The sequence below is a fragment of the Solenopsis invicta genome, chromosome 2, assembly GCF_016802725.1.
Source record: "Solenopsis invicta isolate M01_SB chromosome 2, UNIL_Sinv_3.0, whole genome shotgun sequence".
NCBI lineage: Eukaryota > Metazoa > Arthropoda > Insecta > Hymenoptera > Formicidae > Solenopsis > Solenopsis invicta.
This window is the reverse complement of record NC_052665.1, coordinates 14,135,307-14,154,057: the sequence shown is the minus strand read 5'-3', so window position 1 is coordinate 14,154,057 and position 18,751 is coordinate 14,135,307. Positions and strand designations below refer to the sequence as shown.

Below are 18,751 nucleotides of genomic sequence, written 5' to 3'. Positions count from 1 at the left end.
GTGAAATACATTTGAAGCTTCGAACGGTTTAGATGACGTAGAACATTTCTAGAGTGTTAAATAGAGAAAAGAAATTTCAATTTTTGAGTGAAAATAATTTCAAAATTTTCTAAGAATCTTAACAGGTGACCAAAAAAAAAAAAAAGGACTACAATAATCTACAATGGATTTCATACGAAACGTTGAAAAAATTGTTTCTAAGCGCACCGCCAGCTCAAATGTACTGCCCTCGTGTAAGGAAATTGTGGATCGAGAATTTTTCGCTCAGCTCGGAGTCGGGTTTTTTCGTTTTCTTCCAGCTATCGCTTGCTATCAGTAATCTTAATTGTCCGAGAATTGTTACACACGAACGAGAATCGTGACGCGCGATTCGGCAGACGGAAATACCGAGCTGACGAACTAAATGCGAATGTGAGTCTTGAAAACTTTCCGTCACGAAATGCTCCCATCGATAATTAAGGTCCATCCGAAAATCCTTCCATCCGTAATAAACGCACATACCACGTGGATACAGGCACATACACCACACATGCGCATATTCCCTTCGAATAAAACTTCCCGCAGAGTTCTCCACTTTTCCACCTTTTTCCCTCTCGAACTCTGTTCCACTGTCTCCCTGTCTCCTTTCTCTCAATCCACGCGCAAAAATGAACCTCACACACAGCCACATCAGCCGACGACTTTTCCCACTCCGCTGAACGACCGGACCATGGCCAATCGTATTTTCAGATAATATAGCGAGCAGTTCTTTCTTTCGGGAATGTATTCACGAGGACAAGGAAGTAATGAGAAATCGATGTGTAATGAGTTTATGTGTAACGTTCAATTGAGGATTGTATGTAATTGTATATATATAAGTACAATGCAGTTCGTGAGTTAAGATACATTCTCCTTTTTCTACCATGAGAGAAAAATAAATTATTCTAGTTAATAAAAAAAAAAAAATTATCCGTGTGTGTATATGTCCCCACGCCATCATTTAATTTAATTTAGTTTAATTTCGTTATCTCGCCATATGCTGATTAAGAGAATTGCGCCGATAATTTCAAGCCTGTTAATTATTTTTATGGAATTATTTTCATTTGTGTAAAGATTTTACGTAACAAGAACTTAAAATGCGCGATTAAAATATTCTTTCTATAATTCTGTTTAATGTAAAAATTCTATTAATTGGTTTATAGTATTTCAAGTATTTTCTTTTACTATTTAATGAATTACTACGAATTTTCAATTAGAAATTCTCATTATTGCATAGAAAAATTGCACTATCCGAGAGCTTTTTACAAAAAAAAAAAAATCATCATGAGGAAAGGAAAAGTATATGCATCTTTTCTAAAGGAATTTATTCCAGTTTAGATATCACGGAGAACAATTTTTGGAAACGATATATTCGTTAATTTGATACGATAGTGGCCAACTTGCGATTAGATAATTTTTTATCGCTCTAGCACAAATAATACTATACGGAGGTAATATTAACGAGAAAGTGAAAATAAGTGCTGGCAATGACGACTATCGTTTTTCGCTTTAGATACGTCTGACTAATGTACAAGGGTTAGGAGTAAACGGGGCCATTGATTAATTAACTAATTACATAAATACGCATTTATGCCACGTTACATTTAATTTATGATGTTATGCCGAGGTCGTCGCTAAAGTTATTTATATCTAGGACAGATATGTGTCCACTTAAGGTGCATAAATATTACATTGCGCAAAGCCCATTTATATATAATATACCACATATGCACGGAATGAATTGATGCGATTGACTACAGCGCCATAATGCTGTCCATCGCGAATCGATATCCCGAGGCGGAACTATCGCTGCGTTACGAAATCTCTTCGCCTCCTACGTGTCTGTTTTTTATCATCGTTTTATCGGCATCGCCAACGCGATGTATCGTAATTCGATAAGCTAGCTGGTAACAGGAATTATCTTCGTCGCTTATTGCTTAATCTGCTCCAGTTAACAATTATTAGTCTACGATTTAGAATATTCTAAACGTGGTTAATCAGCTAATTGGCTCCTTTTGTCAGATTATAATTTTAATTATAAAAGAAATAAATATAAAATAATACGACGAGACCATTTAGTCAATCATCTTTTAAGAAAAAGTGTTTCAGTAAACTGATTACTGTATCAGTAACTGATAATGTTTTATTAGTCTATCAATTCATTGAAATACTTTTTCTTAAGGGATAGTTGACTAAAGTTATCTTGCTAGAAGAGGGCGAGAAGTCTACTGTTGGATTAAATTCGATACCGTAAAATTTAAGTGTTGATTGCAAAATCGTAGCTGTAGGACACTTATCCCTCTCTGTATCAACAGCATAAATTGTTCGTACAATAATCGCAATTTCAATGATAATAATGACACGCCATTACGTTTACACTAACACTCTTCAGTATCTAAACTGATCAGCACATTTCGTGACTAACGCAATGTTGAAATCGATCATGATGTTTCTGCGTTTGTCGATACTTTAGTGCTAATTATTTCTAAAGAAAGTAAACAATTTGGAGGTTGATGTCCAATATAAATCGATGCACATACGCGTTTCTTCTATGGACAATTATCTGACGCGACATTTCAATTTTATCTCGGCATGATCATCCCTCGTTCCCAATTTCGACATCGCCGACAAAAGGTAGTCGGTAAAACACGTAACACGGATATCCCAAGAGCAATGGGTGCATTCGTGCCTGCAGTTAGGTAGGCCTGAGGGCGCCGACCATGTCGCCCAGCAGTCGCTCCACGCTGACTTCGCCGACAGTCGGCTTGAACAGTAGCTCGTGCAGGGTGGTACGGCAAAGTGCACGCGCCGGTGGTAAAAGCAGCAGTAATCGACCCACTCTGCGCGCATCCCTCTCGCAGAACACCGCCACCGTCTGCTCCTGCAACGCCGATACTCGCCCCGGCTCGCAGAGATTTCGTGATTCTGCGAACAACAGTCGAAAAGTGCGTCAAGAAGAACTGAAAGATTAAACAATTTTTTAAATAAATAAAGCAAACGCATAAGTTTTGATTTATTGGCTGTATAGTCGGCTTTTTATCAGGGGCGAGCTTTACTAATAAAAACGAAAAGAGCAACCGAGCAATTGTGTGATCGATGAAAATAAAATTCTTGAAAATATTATTAGAATTATGATTAGAGTTTCAAATGAATAAAGCAAGGAAAAAAAGAGATGACTAATGCCCATTTTCATCATTGTGATTAACTTCTTGGTTTAATTTTCTTTTACTTCTCTCTTAATCTTCTTCTACTCTGGTAAAAGTATTGAAAAGATACAGATTTCGGATAAAAATGGATTCAAGCGGATAGAAAGAAAAAGTGAGAAAAAAAAGAAAGATAGGATGAAATATAGTTTAGAAAGTTTTTTTTCGGTTTGTTACCGGATTATTCATTTTGATTAAAACTCGAGAACGATACGAATTAAGGATCGAAACGAGCCTTGGATTCGTTTGAATTGGACTCACGGATTGAGAAAGGTCGAAAAAATTTTCAGGATAAGTTTTGAGTTCATTCGAATTGGACTCCGGAATAAAAAAGGATTGAATGACTGTTTCGGATTCATTCGGATAAAACTTGAAGTTGATGCACGGATTGAAAAGGGTTACAAATTTGATTCGGTTTCGAACCGGCACAGATTTCGGAACGTTTGTAAAATTTCGGAAAAGTTTGTATTAAAATCCTATCCTTTTACCGGAACATTTACCAGGGTAGTTTAAAGAATTTAAAAAAGACGAAGAATAAATTAAATTGAGATCAAAGTTGATTAAAGTTAACCTACATTGATAAAAGTAGTCGTAAGGGAAGAGAACGAAAGTTAAGTAACTGTGATTTAACTTGCTCACCTGCTTTAAAAAGAACTATAGCCTTCAAGCACGCGTACTCTGAGTGATCCACCCTTAACGCGGCGCACTTTGCCAAGAGTTCCCTTAGCCTCCTCGCTTTGTCGAGGAGAACTTCTCTCCGCTCTATCGGCAAATCTACGGGCACGAGGGTGGTCTCATCCACGGGAAAGTTCCACTGCGCGGCTGTCAGCACGAACAACTCGCTCCACGACTCCTCCAGAAGAATAGTTTGATCTCTGTAAGGAAGCTTACAAAGAAGGACAATGTGATTATCTTTTAACTTTCACTAATACAAAGGACTATTCAACTTTGTGCATTTTCATTATTTTATGTATTATTTTATTAAAAGAAAAATAAGGTAAAAGTTTAAAAGAGGGGACTTGATTAGAGCTTACTTGCAGAAAGGAATGTATACTTCTCGCCCATCGCACGGCGAAGAAAAGTAACTTTGCCGCAAACTCGTAGATATTTTCGGTCGGCAGAAGGGATAAGCCTTGCATGGTGTATTCCGATGAGATGGAAGTGATAACCGGCGGCGCCAAGCGAGTGTTGACTAATTCCTCTATGATAAACAGACAATCCGTTTGAATTTTTACTACAGCGGCAAGAAAAAATGTTGGAAATCTAATATTGTGACAAACGGGGAAATAATTTACTCTAAATAATTTACAATATTATAATTATTTCACACACCTTTCGATTCGAGTCTGACATCGACAGTAGCAGCTTCCTCGGAACTGGTAACCTCGTCTTCCTTGGCGGTAGTCATAGACAAAGATTCCGGAGACGGTCGTGGCAAGAAATGCGCTGCTAAAACCACATGCAATATTTTATTTACAAAAAAAATTAATAAATTTAACTCAACGATCCGCTCATATTTATCGCTTACCGACGGACGGGGCGAATGTTGGTACCGTAGGTTTGAAGGGGAACAATGCGGGATATAGGAGGGGGTGATAGGTGCTGCTGGCAGGATGATAGACGTTAGGGATGCCCGTGTACAGCCCCGAAGAAGTCCTCCTCGCTGCTGCAACGAGAGAAGACGTGCTCCTCGGTGCTCTCTCGTGTTGTACAGCTAAGAAAAGAAACCGATGATGTCATTAAAAGTCAAATCTAGTCATCAAAAAATTCTATATCATATTTTGACACAATCGCCGTATATTAATCTATTTCTTCATTTAATTAAATGAATATAATATGCGCTCTCTTATTAAATTCTTTTCTTAATGTTTCTGTAAAACCATTTTTCATTATTATATTAATTTAAGAGTTATCAATAGTTGATAACACAACAACTCTAACTGAAACAGATAATAATTATGATTCCATCGAATTGCGTGTTCGTTTTCAGGCGGAGGGAGGAAGAGAGAGGCGCGAGGAGTGCAGTGGCCCTTTTATAATGGTACCTCCCGCCTCTCTAATTGATATCTCAGCAATCAAGTGTTTGGATTATCGCTCGGCGCATAAGGGGACCGGAGGTGTTTACAAAAGCTGTGAACGCCAGGCTGCTTCTGACACCGCTCGCCACCGGATCCTGGCCGTTCGGTAAGCAAAAGTATAGAATTTCATGTGGATGTGTGGACGAGCGGGATGTGAGATGGCGAAGTGTGGACACTTCGCTTTTTCCAGACCGTCTTTCCCTTCTACCGCGCCGAGGCGTCACCGTGTATTGTAATATATAACTCACAGCACTTTGCGGATGTATTCTATTTTACGGGAGCGCATCTAAAAGCTCTGCGTTATGTTGGAACGCGTCTTTTGCGTATCAATCTAGAGTATGGAGCTTATCCTGCATAGGGAACAGAATAAGGCAGCAGATTTCGCTAATGTATCTAACAGAAATCATTTTTTTATTTCAATCGTCTCTTGTCTCGCTGGAGAAATTAAAGAACATTACTCTTGAGAAGATAATTATACTCGGAAAAAAAATTTGTTGAAAAACTAAAATATTTAGTCCGATACGTTCAACTAAACATTGGGTTGATTCAACAATTATTTAGTTACACAAACAATTATGGTTTATTTGTGTCAACTCCATTTAAATTTTGTAATCAAGAAGTAACTAAACCAACTCAATATTTAGCTGAACGTATTTGAACTAAATATTTTAGTTTTTCAACAAATTTTTTTTTTAGTGTAACAAATATTTTGTTTCTTTTGCGTAATATTAAATTGACGAGCAATTTTATTCAACATATTTTTTGAGATTTAAAGCGATTTAGAGAGATTGTGATTTGGTTGAAGACTTGTAAGTAGTTTCAAAAACGCGTTTGCACTTGAGCGCATTTCATACATTTTGATTTCCGTTAAAATTCGACCTGTCAGACTCCAGGGAGTTCTGCGACTGTCAGAAAACAAAATATACATCTCTCGCTTAGCCACACTCCGCTGGATATTTCCGTGCAAACATGTCGAGTGTCACTTTGTGGCCTTAGCAATCGGTAGGTATCACAATGTGATACATTTCTTTCTTTTCCGGAGGAAAGAGATGTCGATGCAGAAATACGCGTTATTATCAGGTACGAGAATCAGAAATAGAATTCGGAACCGGAATAATTAAGAATCTATTTAGAATAACTTAGAATCTGAAATAATTTAAAATCCGTGATGTTACAGACAACAAAGTTACATAGTTAAATTAATATAAGGTAAGGTTGCCGAAATCGCACCACTTTTGACATAAAAGCTTATAACCAAAAAATTATGCGGAACGTTTCTAATTTTCTTACGTCATAATAAAGTATAACATTTCTCCTTTTATATTTATTTTTTTTCAGAATTTGATGTATTATCATAAAATTTTAAATGTTGTTTTTTAAAAAGCCTTTAAGTGCGATTTAGGCAACCGATCTCCTAAATCGCACCACAGGTTAATATTACTTTTCTTGGAATAAAACAACTTTTTCTGTTAGGTTCTTTCTTCTCAAGTAAAAACGCGTTAGATAAGCATAATTTTATTAATATTGAAGACAAAATACCGTAAACTAAAAATAATTTTCATTAATGTCATTATTTCAATAACTTTTTAATAATATTGCAGTAACATTGCTACATTACGGCAATATTATTACAATGATGCTCTGTATGAATATTATAAATATTTGATTTTATATAGATATATAACCATGATCAAAGCAATAGTGCGATTTAGGCGACTAAAACGTTTTGTAAAACTTTATTTATTTAATTTACAAATATAAATGCAAAGTTTTATTTGAACTTTGTTAATCTAGTTTTAATAATATTGTGATCAATACAAATTATCAAAATTTAGATTATTTATTTCACTTTTTTTTTGCAATCAAATTGAAATATGTTGAAAACTAGCAGTAAAGTTACAATTTTTTATAAATATTAATAACAAGATTTCTATTGTTCTTAACACGTTAAGTTTAATGAAGGATGATAATAATGTTACGTAGTTCCCAAATAATCCTACAAAGAGTGTACAAGTATTGTAGTTGAATTTATACGCGAGGTGGTGCGATTTAGGAACCGATGCGATATTGGTAACCTTAAGACGGAAGCACACATTTAGCTACATAACCATGTGCATAAGGAAATTGACTGGTCCATTAGCACATGCATAAGAAAATGGACCAATCAATTTTTTTATGCATATAAATTACGCAGCTATGCAAAAGTGTGTGCTAGAGCCTTTACCCTACGTAGTGGCGCGGATGTTATCTTACAATTGCGCTGTGAATATAAACGATCGATAACTTCGAAACTCTGTTAATCATCAGCGGAACGTACCGTCTCGCTTCATGTTGACCTGAAGACACTTCGTGAAACGGCAGGCTTGGCACTGGTTGCGCCGCGACACGTCCACGATGCAGCGCCCGTTCTCTTTGCACACGTAATCCAAATTCCTGCGCACATTGCAATTTCAAAGCTTTCTCCGCGCACCATGGAAACAAATCGAAATCTCCTTTATCTCTCCCGAGGTGAAGAGATACGCGCGGCGTACGGTTATGGTAAAAATAAAAAAAACGGCAGAGCAATTGACAAATTCACGAAGGTGTTGTCACTTACGAATATTGCTTATAATCAGGCGAGAAGTCAATTACCTCGCGTACCTGCGGATAGACCGCTTGAAAAAACCGCGACATCCGTCGCAACTCGGCACGCCGTAATGCTTCCCAGAGGCCTTGTCCCCGCAGACCTTGCACAGAGCCTCCCCGCGTCCGTTCTCCTCCATTTGAGACGAATCTGTTTGTGCAACGAAAACCGACTTCATAGAAGACATAGAACTCGTTTTTACTTTTGTTGCTTACTTCTAACTTACAAAGTAACACGTACGTTTCGCGTATCCCACAAGAATCAAAGGCAACTCAATGTAGATTTATTCGAGCTATTGAACACATTAAAAAAACAAAGATTTGACTATATGGATTTACTAGACGGCGCATTTTCTTGCGGGGTTGTAAGTTGAAGGGCAGCAGGAAGGTAATGTTTTCTACCACGAGCACACATCAATGTGGCCGCCGAAAGACGTCAATTTAGACAAAATTGTGTTTAACTCGATAGGTCGTACATGAGACTGTTTTCTTTCGTCTTGATGTAAATGTATTTTCTTTCAATTAATTTAATACATTTGATGAAATCTGTGTAAATAGCTTTAAATTAAATTTATTTAGAGCATTTAATTAAAATTATAAATATTACTTGTGAAATGTAATGCGAATAGTTGTTTCCATTTCTAGTTGTTTTAAAATTTTGCGCACTTGCATTGATCAGTTATTGTAACCAATTATAATGTAGTCCGGCATTTTTGTATGAAATGTCTGTATATTTCTAAATTATGATAAACAAGTTGAACTGCACATAACATAACACAAAAATCACGCTCGCGATGTGACAAGTAAGCCGCGAGGATACTACCATGATAACAAACAGTTAAACTCCTGATATTCCACCGCCATGTCAGAAGACGTGAAAATAACGCTTTCTACCTCTTGTCTCTCAGCTTACACCCCTCTTTCCCTAAAAGATACTTTACGCTCGGTCCAGTAGGATGATTCGACGAAACACTCGAGTTTTATGAAACAATTTTACTTTTATGTGATCGATGAGATACTAAAATATAGAATATGACAAACCCTAGTAGTATTTTCTGCAAAGCAGAATCTGCTTGCGCAGTTAAATGCAGCAAAATTGAGTCAGATATGCCAAGAGATTAGTCTGAATACGTCCTGCTGACAGTCTGTCAGCAAGACTCGTGCAATGTACATTCAAATGAACTGTTTACAGGTACTTGCTGCAGAAATCGAACTTGAAGCAGATTCTTCTCCTAACTGCAGTCTGTAAACAGAATGCTGCATTTTTTCAGCAAATAGATACGTGCAAGTTTCTTGCAAGAATGTTTCAAAGGACTTGAGCAGAATGAGGAAGCAGATCCTAATGTCCCGCTGGCAGAATCTATCAAGATCTGCTGCAAGATTTTCGGCAGTCGTGATAGATTGCTGCTGGGGATATTAACTGAATAAGCGTAATATTTCAGCAGTCAAAAAAATTTAAAGAAAAACACAAATTCTATTAGCAAAACGCGGATGACATAATTAGCCTATCTGTTAGTAATCTTCCTCAAGGCGCGTAGCTTAGGGGGAAGATTTAAAAATTTCTAAGAAGATTGCTGAATCGAACGGCTGAGTTGAGGGGTCATAATGTTTCGCGTTAAAATGCTGGAGTACGATATTTCCCCTCGGCACAAGAGTGCACGAGCTTTAAAGTGTCGACGAGACGGTAATACGTCGCAGGCAATATGAGTCACTGACGCAGCTACGAACGCCTCTGCATTATGCATGCGATACATGACGAGAAATTCATACGCGAAGACGGCTCAGCCTCATTATCCTCCGTGGGATTTCCTTGTGCGACTTCCTCGTTGTAAATACGCTAGCTGCTATAACCGCACTTCGGGCTTCTTCAATGGGGAGGAGATACGGTGCCACTTTGCATACTACACGATGTAATGCAGTAGCGAGAATCGTTAAACATCGCGATATCGTCGATTTTGCGACATTCTTCGATTGCGGCCACTTTACGTTCGATTCCAACAATGTCTCTATATGAGAGAGGTCTCTGACGATTTTGCACGATGGATCACGTTGCCGGCTGTCTCTCCGCTATTTTAACGAGCCGTGTAAATCTCTGTTCCGTAAAACCGCGTTAATGACCTAAACACAAAATGCTATTCAAGCATTTGAAAATTTTTGGATATTTTATTTAAATAAGCGTACGCAAATTTGACAAGATAATGTGTGATTTGAGTATTAAAAATTTCGATTCATGGGTCAATGAAAAGATTTTTTAAGTGTTGACGAGCGAGAGTTGGATGCGTTTTTCATTAATATTTTGCAATCTATTCAATCCGTGTATATTTCACCTTGTTACATCATCCGATCGAAACAAACTACAATATTATGATACAAACCGAATTGCATTATATAAAAGCGCCTATTAAAGTTAAAATATTTTGTGTATTTTTAATAAAATTCCATAAGTCTTATACCTCAGAGTCGTCAAGCTGTCAGGCAGTAACGTCAAAATTCGCGCGACGACGTTGTATCGTCAGCGGGTCGCAAAGTGATCTAATTCTGACCTGACTCTATCAAGCTTGTTGGGCTGCGTTCGAAAATTTTACTCGTCTGGTAGAGTAACTTTGATTGACCAATCAGGATGAAGAAATCTTGAGGTTTTTTAAGATTTTTTCATCCTGATTGGTCATTCAAAGTTACTCTACCCGACATGTAGAATTTTCGAACGCAGCCTTGGAGAAACGCGAGAAAACGTTTGCAGAATTTGTGCAAAACGTAGCAATAGGACGAGATCTCGTTTTGCTTACGCGCGATGGCCACTTTCGTGAACGCGCCATAATGGCCGGGACGAGAAATCGAGAGCGAGTCGCGTGTGTCTCCCGCGCGCGCGGTCACAAAGTCGAGGAGCCAGGAGGTCGCATGTCTTCCGAGCGACGGGCGGTAAACCCTCTTTCGCCCGTGACTTTGCGTCCCCTGGCAGGCCCTCAGGGCTACCGCCTCTCGCCTGCCCTCCCACAATCGCCCTCCGCCGCCCGTCACGGACCCGATGGGCGCCCGGACCACCTGGCCGTTTCCCAGGCTCAATAATGCAGGGCGCCCGACGTGGAGAGCATCGCCCAGGCGGCGGTAAACTACCATCAGCCCCCAGCCGGCCGCCGCCACCGCCGCCACCGCCGCCACCGCCGGCTGGAGGAGTCTTGGCTGGATGATGCTACACTTTCACCGCACCCTCACGCCCGCGAGACCAGGACTATATACGTATAACCACCAGCTCTCGCCCTCTCTTTTTCCCGCTCTTTTTCTCGGATCGGGTTGTAGGGCTGACTTCTTGATAGTCCGCCCTTCGCTGCGCCAAACGGAACCCTCTCACGCGAGCGCCTTAGCCTGTCATAACATTTTTATTGTCCGATGACCGCCGTCTTCCGCGACAGCAACTCACGATGGTCAATCTGACTGTCTTTCAGCCAAGGAAAATTTTGTTACGAATGGATGCTTGGAGTTTTCGAACAATTTCACAATGAGAAGTGATCTTAAGAAGAGTCATTTGTAAGTTACTGACTAATAATTAATTTAATCTAATTCTTTTCTTATTACATTACGTCCCCAGCATGATAACTTGAAATGAGACAAAAAAATTGCTAAATGCGCAAATGTATTAAAACTAGCGTAACAATGAAACAATCGGCATACCGAAGGAGAGAAATGATTACGAAGAAATAAAAAGGGGGGAAAGGGAGTTCCGTTGGTTTTTTTTTCGTCCACCCCCGTGTCGATGTCGCCTCGGCATATTGTCGAGCCACGCACGGTGCTCCGGTGTGCAATTACACGGGGCGTATTATTTAACCCTGTTTGCACGAACGAGTCGTTCGTGCACGCACGTAACATATGTCGCGTTGCGCTAAGAGTCGCAACGGAGGGTGAATCGGACACAGTCAGATTTTCCGCCCTTTCTAAAAACGCGCAAACCGCACCGAAGGGATAGGAAGGAGAATTGCGAAGTCGCGAAGAGGAGTACAGAAAAAGTATACAGTATTTCTCTTTGAGTAATTCTGATACTACAGAGGAAGGTAGTTTATATTACGCTAAAGAGCGGTCAAAAATTTTATTTTGAAACAGATTTTCAAATCTTCTACAAATATTCTATCGTATTTCATTAATTTATTTCATAAATTTTATTGTCCTCATATTTCTAGACAATTAATTAGTGAATTCAAATTCTTGCCGAAAGTTCTTTCGAAAAATAATAAGAAATAAATAGGGGTAGCTTCTCGAAGTGCAAAAAATTAAAGAGATCTTGTTTCTCCACTTAATTTGAAACGAAAATTTCACTTGGACAGAATTTTAAACTTTTAGAATTGAAGTGTCACAATGATATTTGAAGGATGTTTCAACTAACTGTGATGAAAAGAGAAAGAGAGAGCGTTTTCTCATAACGTGTCAACGGGTGTTGTATCCGGGGAGACAATTCAACGTACGCCCATCGATCACGCAAAGTTCGACAAGCGCGGCGCAGTTTGCGCTTGCGGGCATTCGCGTCTAATGTCGATCCGATGACTTTTCGATAGTTTTCGAAAGGCGCGACGCGCTGCAAGGTGTCGACGGCATGCAAATTTTTTTCCGCGTCACGTCACGTGCGTCCTTTCGCATAAAAAATGCTGATCGATCGCATAATATACGACCTCGTGTCATTTTCGGACGCAGCTGCAAACAATACTAGCGAGATAACTTCATAAATCGCGCTGCGATTTAAATAACGTGGTAAATCTTTAAAACAATTGAAATAAATAATATTTTCACAAAGCAATTGGAGATAATAGTGAAATAAGCAAAAAAATATTTTTCTACTTTCTCTTTATTTAATGCATCTGTAGACAGTATAAGAAATTTCTTGAAATTTTACTTCAGCTATTTTTCAGCTATTGTTAAAATGTGTTGAGAATTTTCTTACTCAAAAAGAAACGTAGATGCCCAGAGATAGGGTAGTTTGCCTGAAGTAATAACAAAGTAATGATGAAGTTACCTCAAGGTTTAGTTTCTGCATGAGATCTGCACTTCGCGAACACGCGTATGGAAATATCTTTCCTTTCTTTTCACATCATTCTTTAATATGCCGAAGCTATATTTATCTTCGCGTGTACGTAAGTACGAATGGGCGAATAAGAATTCTTGCCGCTACTTTAACCCTTTCTTTGTTGCGAAGATAAAAAGTTTCCGTAGTCGAGAAACAAGAATTAACTGGTGTCGCTCCCTTTCAATTAACTTTCTAATTTGATTAGCTCCGTTACGAACGCATGCCACGTTATTCACGTATATAATGGGCACAAAGAGGGTTCATTGAGAAAAAAGGCACGTGGTGTCAGAAATTCTCCGTTCCGTCGCCGTGACGCGCGTGTCGCGAGATTGCTGACTAAGTCTCACCTGGATCTTTTTTCCTAACTCCCTTCTACGACATACAAAGATTTTTAATTATCGCCTAATCCCCGTTTGTTTCTCATCAAAATGATAGCATTTTCATTTGCGTTCCCTACACACGTGATTTATTTCCCATATTAAAATCCCATAAGTCTAGACTTTAATTCAATTGTTACACGCACTTTCCCGCGTAGTTAAAGGGAATTTTACAGCCTTTGAGAAATTATATAATTTGCCGTTCATACGTACGACAAGATACATTGACGAATGTCGTGAGTAAAGACTTGAACCAGCCGTTCAAGGTTTTCCCTTTTTTGTGCATATGTTTACGAGATACTGCGATTAATTTTTGATGATCTACTTCTACGTAAGCATGGTCGTTACGTCGAGTCACCTGACGTGACTTTGCCTGAGGGTCGCAGTACAATTAACGACTCGTGAGTAATAATTGATCCTGCAGAAGAATGGCATATGTGGCATAATAGATCGTAACAGGTAAACCTTTCATTGGACATAATTAATTATAATAATTAGCAAATACAAATGATTTGTAAGACGATCGTATATATAAAGATCTGCTCATAATCACGTCGAAAACATGTAATTAAAGATTTTTGATAAAGATGCAATACCACTGTGCTATTTTTCCAGCGAAAATTAATATTAAAACTAAATAAAAAAAATATCTGTTCTATTTTTATGTATAATGAAATATTTAACATTGACAAGAAATTGCAAAAACGTTGTTCTTTCTATTGCACTTAAAGAGTTTTCATGACGTTTTACATGATTTGATTTTCTCAATGACCGAATTAAATATAGCAAAACGCATCGTTGCCCATCTTTATAATAATTAGCGTGCATCGACGAAAGCACGTCGTCTCGAGTAATCTCACCCGGATTGTACTCGATGCGATGTTTGGATAGTCGAGTACCGGAACCACGAGGGTTCCGGCGATTACCGAAGTTAATGACGGGAGCTGCGTTCCTTTTTTTTCACCCGATCCTAATTTACGATTAGCCGCGGCACGATCGGTTCCAGCCACGCGCACGTGCACGCTTCGCACGGCTTGACAGTGATTGCGTGACACATTGTATGTACACGACACCTCGTCATGGCTGTCGATGATGACAGACCTGTAAGGGACCGTGATACACTTTTTTTATAAATTTTTTGGAGAAATTAAGTTGCCTTATTGTTTCTATTGATCTTTGATGCTAAAAATTTAAACAGAAAGGCGAGAACATTTAGATTGTCTAGAGTATTGTATTCTTACGTAACAGTCGTACGGAGCAATTTACATTGGGTTAAAGGAGGCTAAAGGATGTATGTGTGTATATTTTTTATTTATATTATATTTTAATAAAACCTATACGTACACAACTGAAAATTTGTATTAAGTTTAACATGTATGCGGGTCCCAAACGATGCACTCAAATTTTGGTGGCAATTTAACGCAAGATAAATTGCAATTTTAGAAATTTGCATTTTAGAAAGTAACATAAATATTAAAAAATTGTCAGAAAAAATGTCACAGTTTGACACAATTTGAAAATGTAGTTTGACAATATTTCTTCAGTAAAATTAACATTTGTGATATAATGATAGAATATGATATTGTTTATTTGTCTTACAATAGAACTTATGTTTCCAAACTACATTACTTTTATGTTATTTGTTCATGATTTATCCATAAATTGTTATTTTAACACTAGGAAATGTTGAATATTAATTTAACACAAAATATTCAACGTAATTATATTATGTTAAATTAACACTTGGATATGTTAAAAATTCACAAAAATTTTGACAAAAATTTATTTTAACGCAATTGGAATGCTTCCATTCGCGGCAACATACGGCCGCGTCAGGAGAAACAATGTGTAAAATAATATCGCGTGCAAAACCAATATACATTTATTCTCAAATATATTAATAACAACTGCTCCCGGATACGTATTAAATAAAGACTCTAATTTACGCAACGGCGCGTGTAACGGCATAGAAAGGTGCGAAATGATATCGCGTGCGAGTACGGTTTTATGTAACAGTGCGTATTAACAATATTCGCGTTGCACTGTATCCAGGCATCGATAATACCGCCCTCTCTCTCTCTCTCTCTCTCTCTCTCTCTCTGTCTCTCTCTCCGCGTATTAACGTTTGCCTTCTCTTGACATATGCGCCGGTCTCGACGTAATGACGGGCATTGCGGCACGATAATTGCACGCGCGACCACCGGAAAAGCGGGTTTACAGGTGCGTGTACTCACGGGTGACTGGCGGTAAGCGGCGTGACACGTGTCGCCCGTTAATCGCACCATCGACGAGACACGCTGATTCCACCGAGGAAATCCGAGAGAGCTCGATGACGATTACACCGACGATGTTTTGTGCAAACCAGTCATTTTATCGTAACATTTTATCGCTTTTTTTAATGCTTCTTACTTTCTTCTTTCACGCGCTTCCTCTTTTCTCTTTCCGAAATCACAATCCATATACCATATAAAAGTACTCTTACAGTCATGACGATAGCACTCATTTTTTACCTAATTTTAAGTGCCTAAGATACGTGGTATGAAACAAATCGGAATGGATTTCAATCGGAATTATTCTGTTTTTCCTAGAAAACGCAAAGAAATCTAAGGAATAATTGAATAATTCCAATCAGAATCTATTCCAAACAGTTCTAGTAAGTACGTGCCTACACGGAAAAAATTAATATCAAATCAACAATTCACTGTTTCATATAAAAAGAAATTTTGTTTCTTCATAGAAGCAAATTATGTCTGTTTAAAATTATCAAATTCTTTCAAGAAGATTTTATATTTTTGCTTTATATGAAACAATGAATTGTTGATTTGATACTAATTCTTTTGTGCATATTTTTCTTTTATTTATTGTCCGTATTTTTTCCAACGCGACAGACAAAAATATAAATTATTTTAGACTTTTTATAATATGAATTATTTTCAATAAAGTTAGTTTGTTGAAAGAAATCGATATTTACATGACAGTATTATTGCATGGCTTAAATAATATGCCGCAAAAGAAATACGATGCATTGTATCAACGAGTTGCATATTATCGGCAAATAATAGTACTTTATTATTATTTTTTAATGTTAATATCTATTAGCAAAATAGTACTTACTTATTTTATCAAGTTCAGCAAGAAATTGTATCTTTTTCTTCCGTGTTCACTGCGATCTGTGCCGAATCTTCAGCCGAGCTTCAGACGATCGTCGCAAATGATACATAGATATTCTAAAGCCCCAATCTACCGATTAGTGTATCATACTTATTCAATTCTTTTTCAGTGTTTGATTATGAGATTAGATTTGTAAAATTAGCAATGATATCTCGTAAGATTCGCATCAAAGGCGCATTTTTCAGAGAATACAAAGTATCTTCCTCTACTTAAAAAAAATTGAAACACAATTACGTAAATACATATTCTCTGCTACAGATAATATTCTATTATCACTTGAGATAATTTGACTTAATTAAATGCAGATATATTAAAATTATTTCAGTTTTGACTTTTTAGTCTTGACAATGAATAATGTTATAACTCTATCTTGATTATAGTTAGTCTTTGTTTAAAAAAAAAGAAATAAATACTCGACTTCATCATTTTTTTTAAACCAAATAACAACTATTAAGCAATTTTCAAACACGTGACGTTTATTTTACAAATTCTGTTAACGTCTACAAATATGGATTTATTAAATTATTTAAATCCTTTAGCGAAACAACTGCGCAACATTTAAAAGTTTTTAATAATCTCTTAGAATCCGACCAAATCAGTCGCCACAGAATTTTTTATTACCTAAGCAGAGTGAATTTGCGCCGGCACGGCATCAGACTCGTATCATAATAATAGCTGACATCCCTCACAATTTGCATAACATTTCACAAGATTTATAAAGTCACGCGCGATACAACCGCGAGATGTAACTCCACGTCGATTGTCGCTAATTATCACGATTAGAATTCCTGACTCTCGCTTCGCGATGATCGCCTCTTGTCGATCAGTAAACGTCAAACTCGCGTACTCGCGTACTAATGACACGTGCGATCTATAACTTAATAATTTTTGCCCGTCGCGATCTGGTCGCGACTATCGGTGGTGGCACAGAGAAGGGTGTCAGCCAGAGAGGATTATCATCCCCCGAAGTTCTCGCGCGGCTGGGCGGACGCGCTGTCCGTCGACGCTAGAACATGTGCGCGAGACGTCGGCCAGCGACGACGATTGGCTGACAGGCGGGGCCAGATCTCACGATCCTCGCAGGGGTTGAACGAGCACAACCCCTCGGCTAAGTAGCGACGGATACCTCTCTCCTTCACCCTGCTGTAAACGGTGGTGAGTGAGCCGGAGCGCGAAAGTCAACTCGCGCGCGGCTCTTGCTGCCTCTCCCTCCGGCTAATCGCGAAGAACCACCGAAGTCGAACCGTTATCGAGCGAACTGCGAAAGGGGTGTGAGGACAAGCTAGAGGCAGAGAGAAAGGATTGTGGGAAGGAAATTTATTTTACTTTGGTCGAACTCCTCTTTTTCAGCATTCAATAATACATGGACGGAAAAATAAAGGACTAAAATAGACTGAAAACATTTCTATAGCTAAAGAATAAAATATACGTAAACTTAATATTGATAATTTAATGAACAATTGATGTATAAAGTCCAAAGGTTAGAAAATTTTTTTAAAGTTTAAAAGATTTTGTAAAATTAAACTCTAGAGACACAAATAGTAAAATATTTTTATTTAGTAAAATTTTAAACCAGAAATTTTATTTTTATAGAATTTTTAAGTATACAAATATATATATATATATATATATATATATATATATATATATATATAATTTGATTTTTGACTGTGCAAATTTTAAATTTAATTTACAAAGATAAATCTATCTATATTTGCATATATATATATATATATATATATATATATATATATATGCAAATATAGATAGATTTATCTTTGTAAATTAAATTTAAAATTTGCACAGTCAAAAATCAAATTAAATTTTTGCTAAGAAAAAAAATCGTAGTCAAATCGCTTAAAAAAACATTTGAAAACAAAATAACGGTTGAAATTTTTGAAGCATATACTGTATACTGTATACTTTTTAAACTGAACATTTGTTCTATTCGAACTTCACTTTACGATCACATCCTGCGTAGTTTCTAGTTCGATTTACAGAGTAGATCGACTTCGGCAACGATTGATCCTTAAATAAAGATCTGACAGGCCTCGTTGGAATATATATTCCTGTTACCATACTCTGGGAGTGACTGTGACATCTGGTAGTTTCTCACGGCGCTGCGACGTTACGGTTACGCAAGACAAGCGTAATGGCATACAGTATTATCTGAATATTTCATTTATTATTTCCCTGGAAATCAATGATCGCCATCTCGAAAGTACGTGTATG

At 37.6% G+C, this 18,751-nt stretch overlaps 1 protein-coding gene across 4 annotated transcripts; it reads right to left on the bottom strand.

Moving 5' to 3' along the window:
• Nucleotides 1-831: 831 nt before the first annotated feature.
• On the bottom strand, nucleotides 832-17,746 carry LOC105197397 (nuclear receptor subfamily 2 group F member 6). Of its 4 annotated transcripts, none has more exons than XM_039446324.1 (9): nucleotides 17,141-17,743; nucleotides 16,463-16,575; nucleotides 7,931-8,072; nucleotides 7,617-7,732; nucleotides 4,750-4,935; nucleotides 4,554-4,667; nucleotides 4,256-4,422; nucleotides 3,861-4,107; nucleotides 832-2,943 (listed from the first exon to the last, which is right to left on the bottom strand). In XM_039446324.1, exons 3-9 carry the CDS (start codon nucleotides 8,059-8,061, stop codon nucleotides 2,714-2,716), a joined length of 1,191 nt encoding a protein of 396 aa, XP_039302258.1. In that variant the 5' UTR covers nucleotides 8,062-8,072; nucleotides 16,463-16,575; nucleotides 17,141-17,743; the 3' UTR covers nucleotides 832-2,713. The 4 variants fall into 4 exon arrangements, with proteins under 4 accessions (XP_039302258.1, XP_039302259.1, XP_025986992.1 ...); XM_039446325.1 differs by having other exon boundaries at nucleotides 4,554-4,670; nucleotides 7,940-8,072; XM_026131207.2 differs by having other exon boundaries at nucleotides 4,554-4,670; nucleotides 17,141-17,741.
• Nucleotides 17,747-18,751: the final 1,005 nt, after the last annotated feature.

Excerpts from the sequence above, each read along its gene's own strand:
- LOC105197397 (XM_026131207.2), bottom strand. The coding sequence starts at position 8,061 with ATGGAGGAGAACGGACGCGGGGAGGCTCTGTGCAAGGTCTGCGGGGAC. Across the intron at positions 4,108-4,255 it reads GTATACATTCCTTTCTGCAA|CTTCCTTACAGAGATCAAAC; the intron begins GTAAGCTCTAAT and ends CTTCTTTGTAAG. Across the intron at positions 2,944-3,860 it reads TATAGTTCTTTTTAAAGCAG|AATCACGAAATCTCTGCGAG; the intron begins GTGAGCAAGTTA and ends TGTTGTTCGCAG.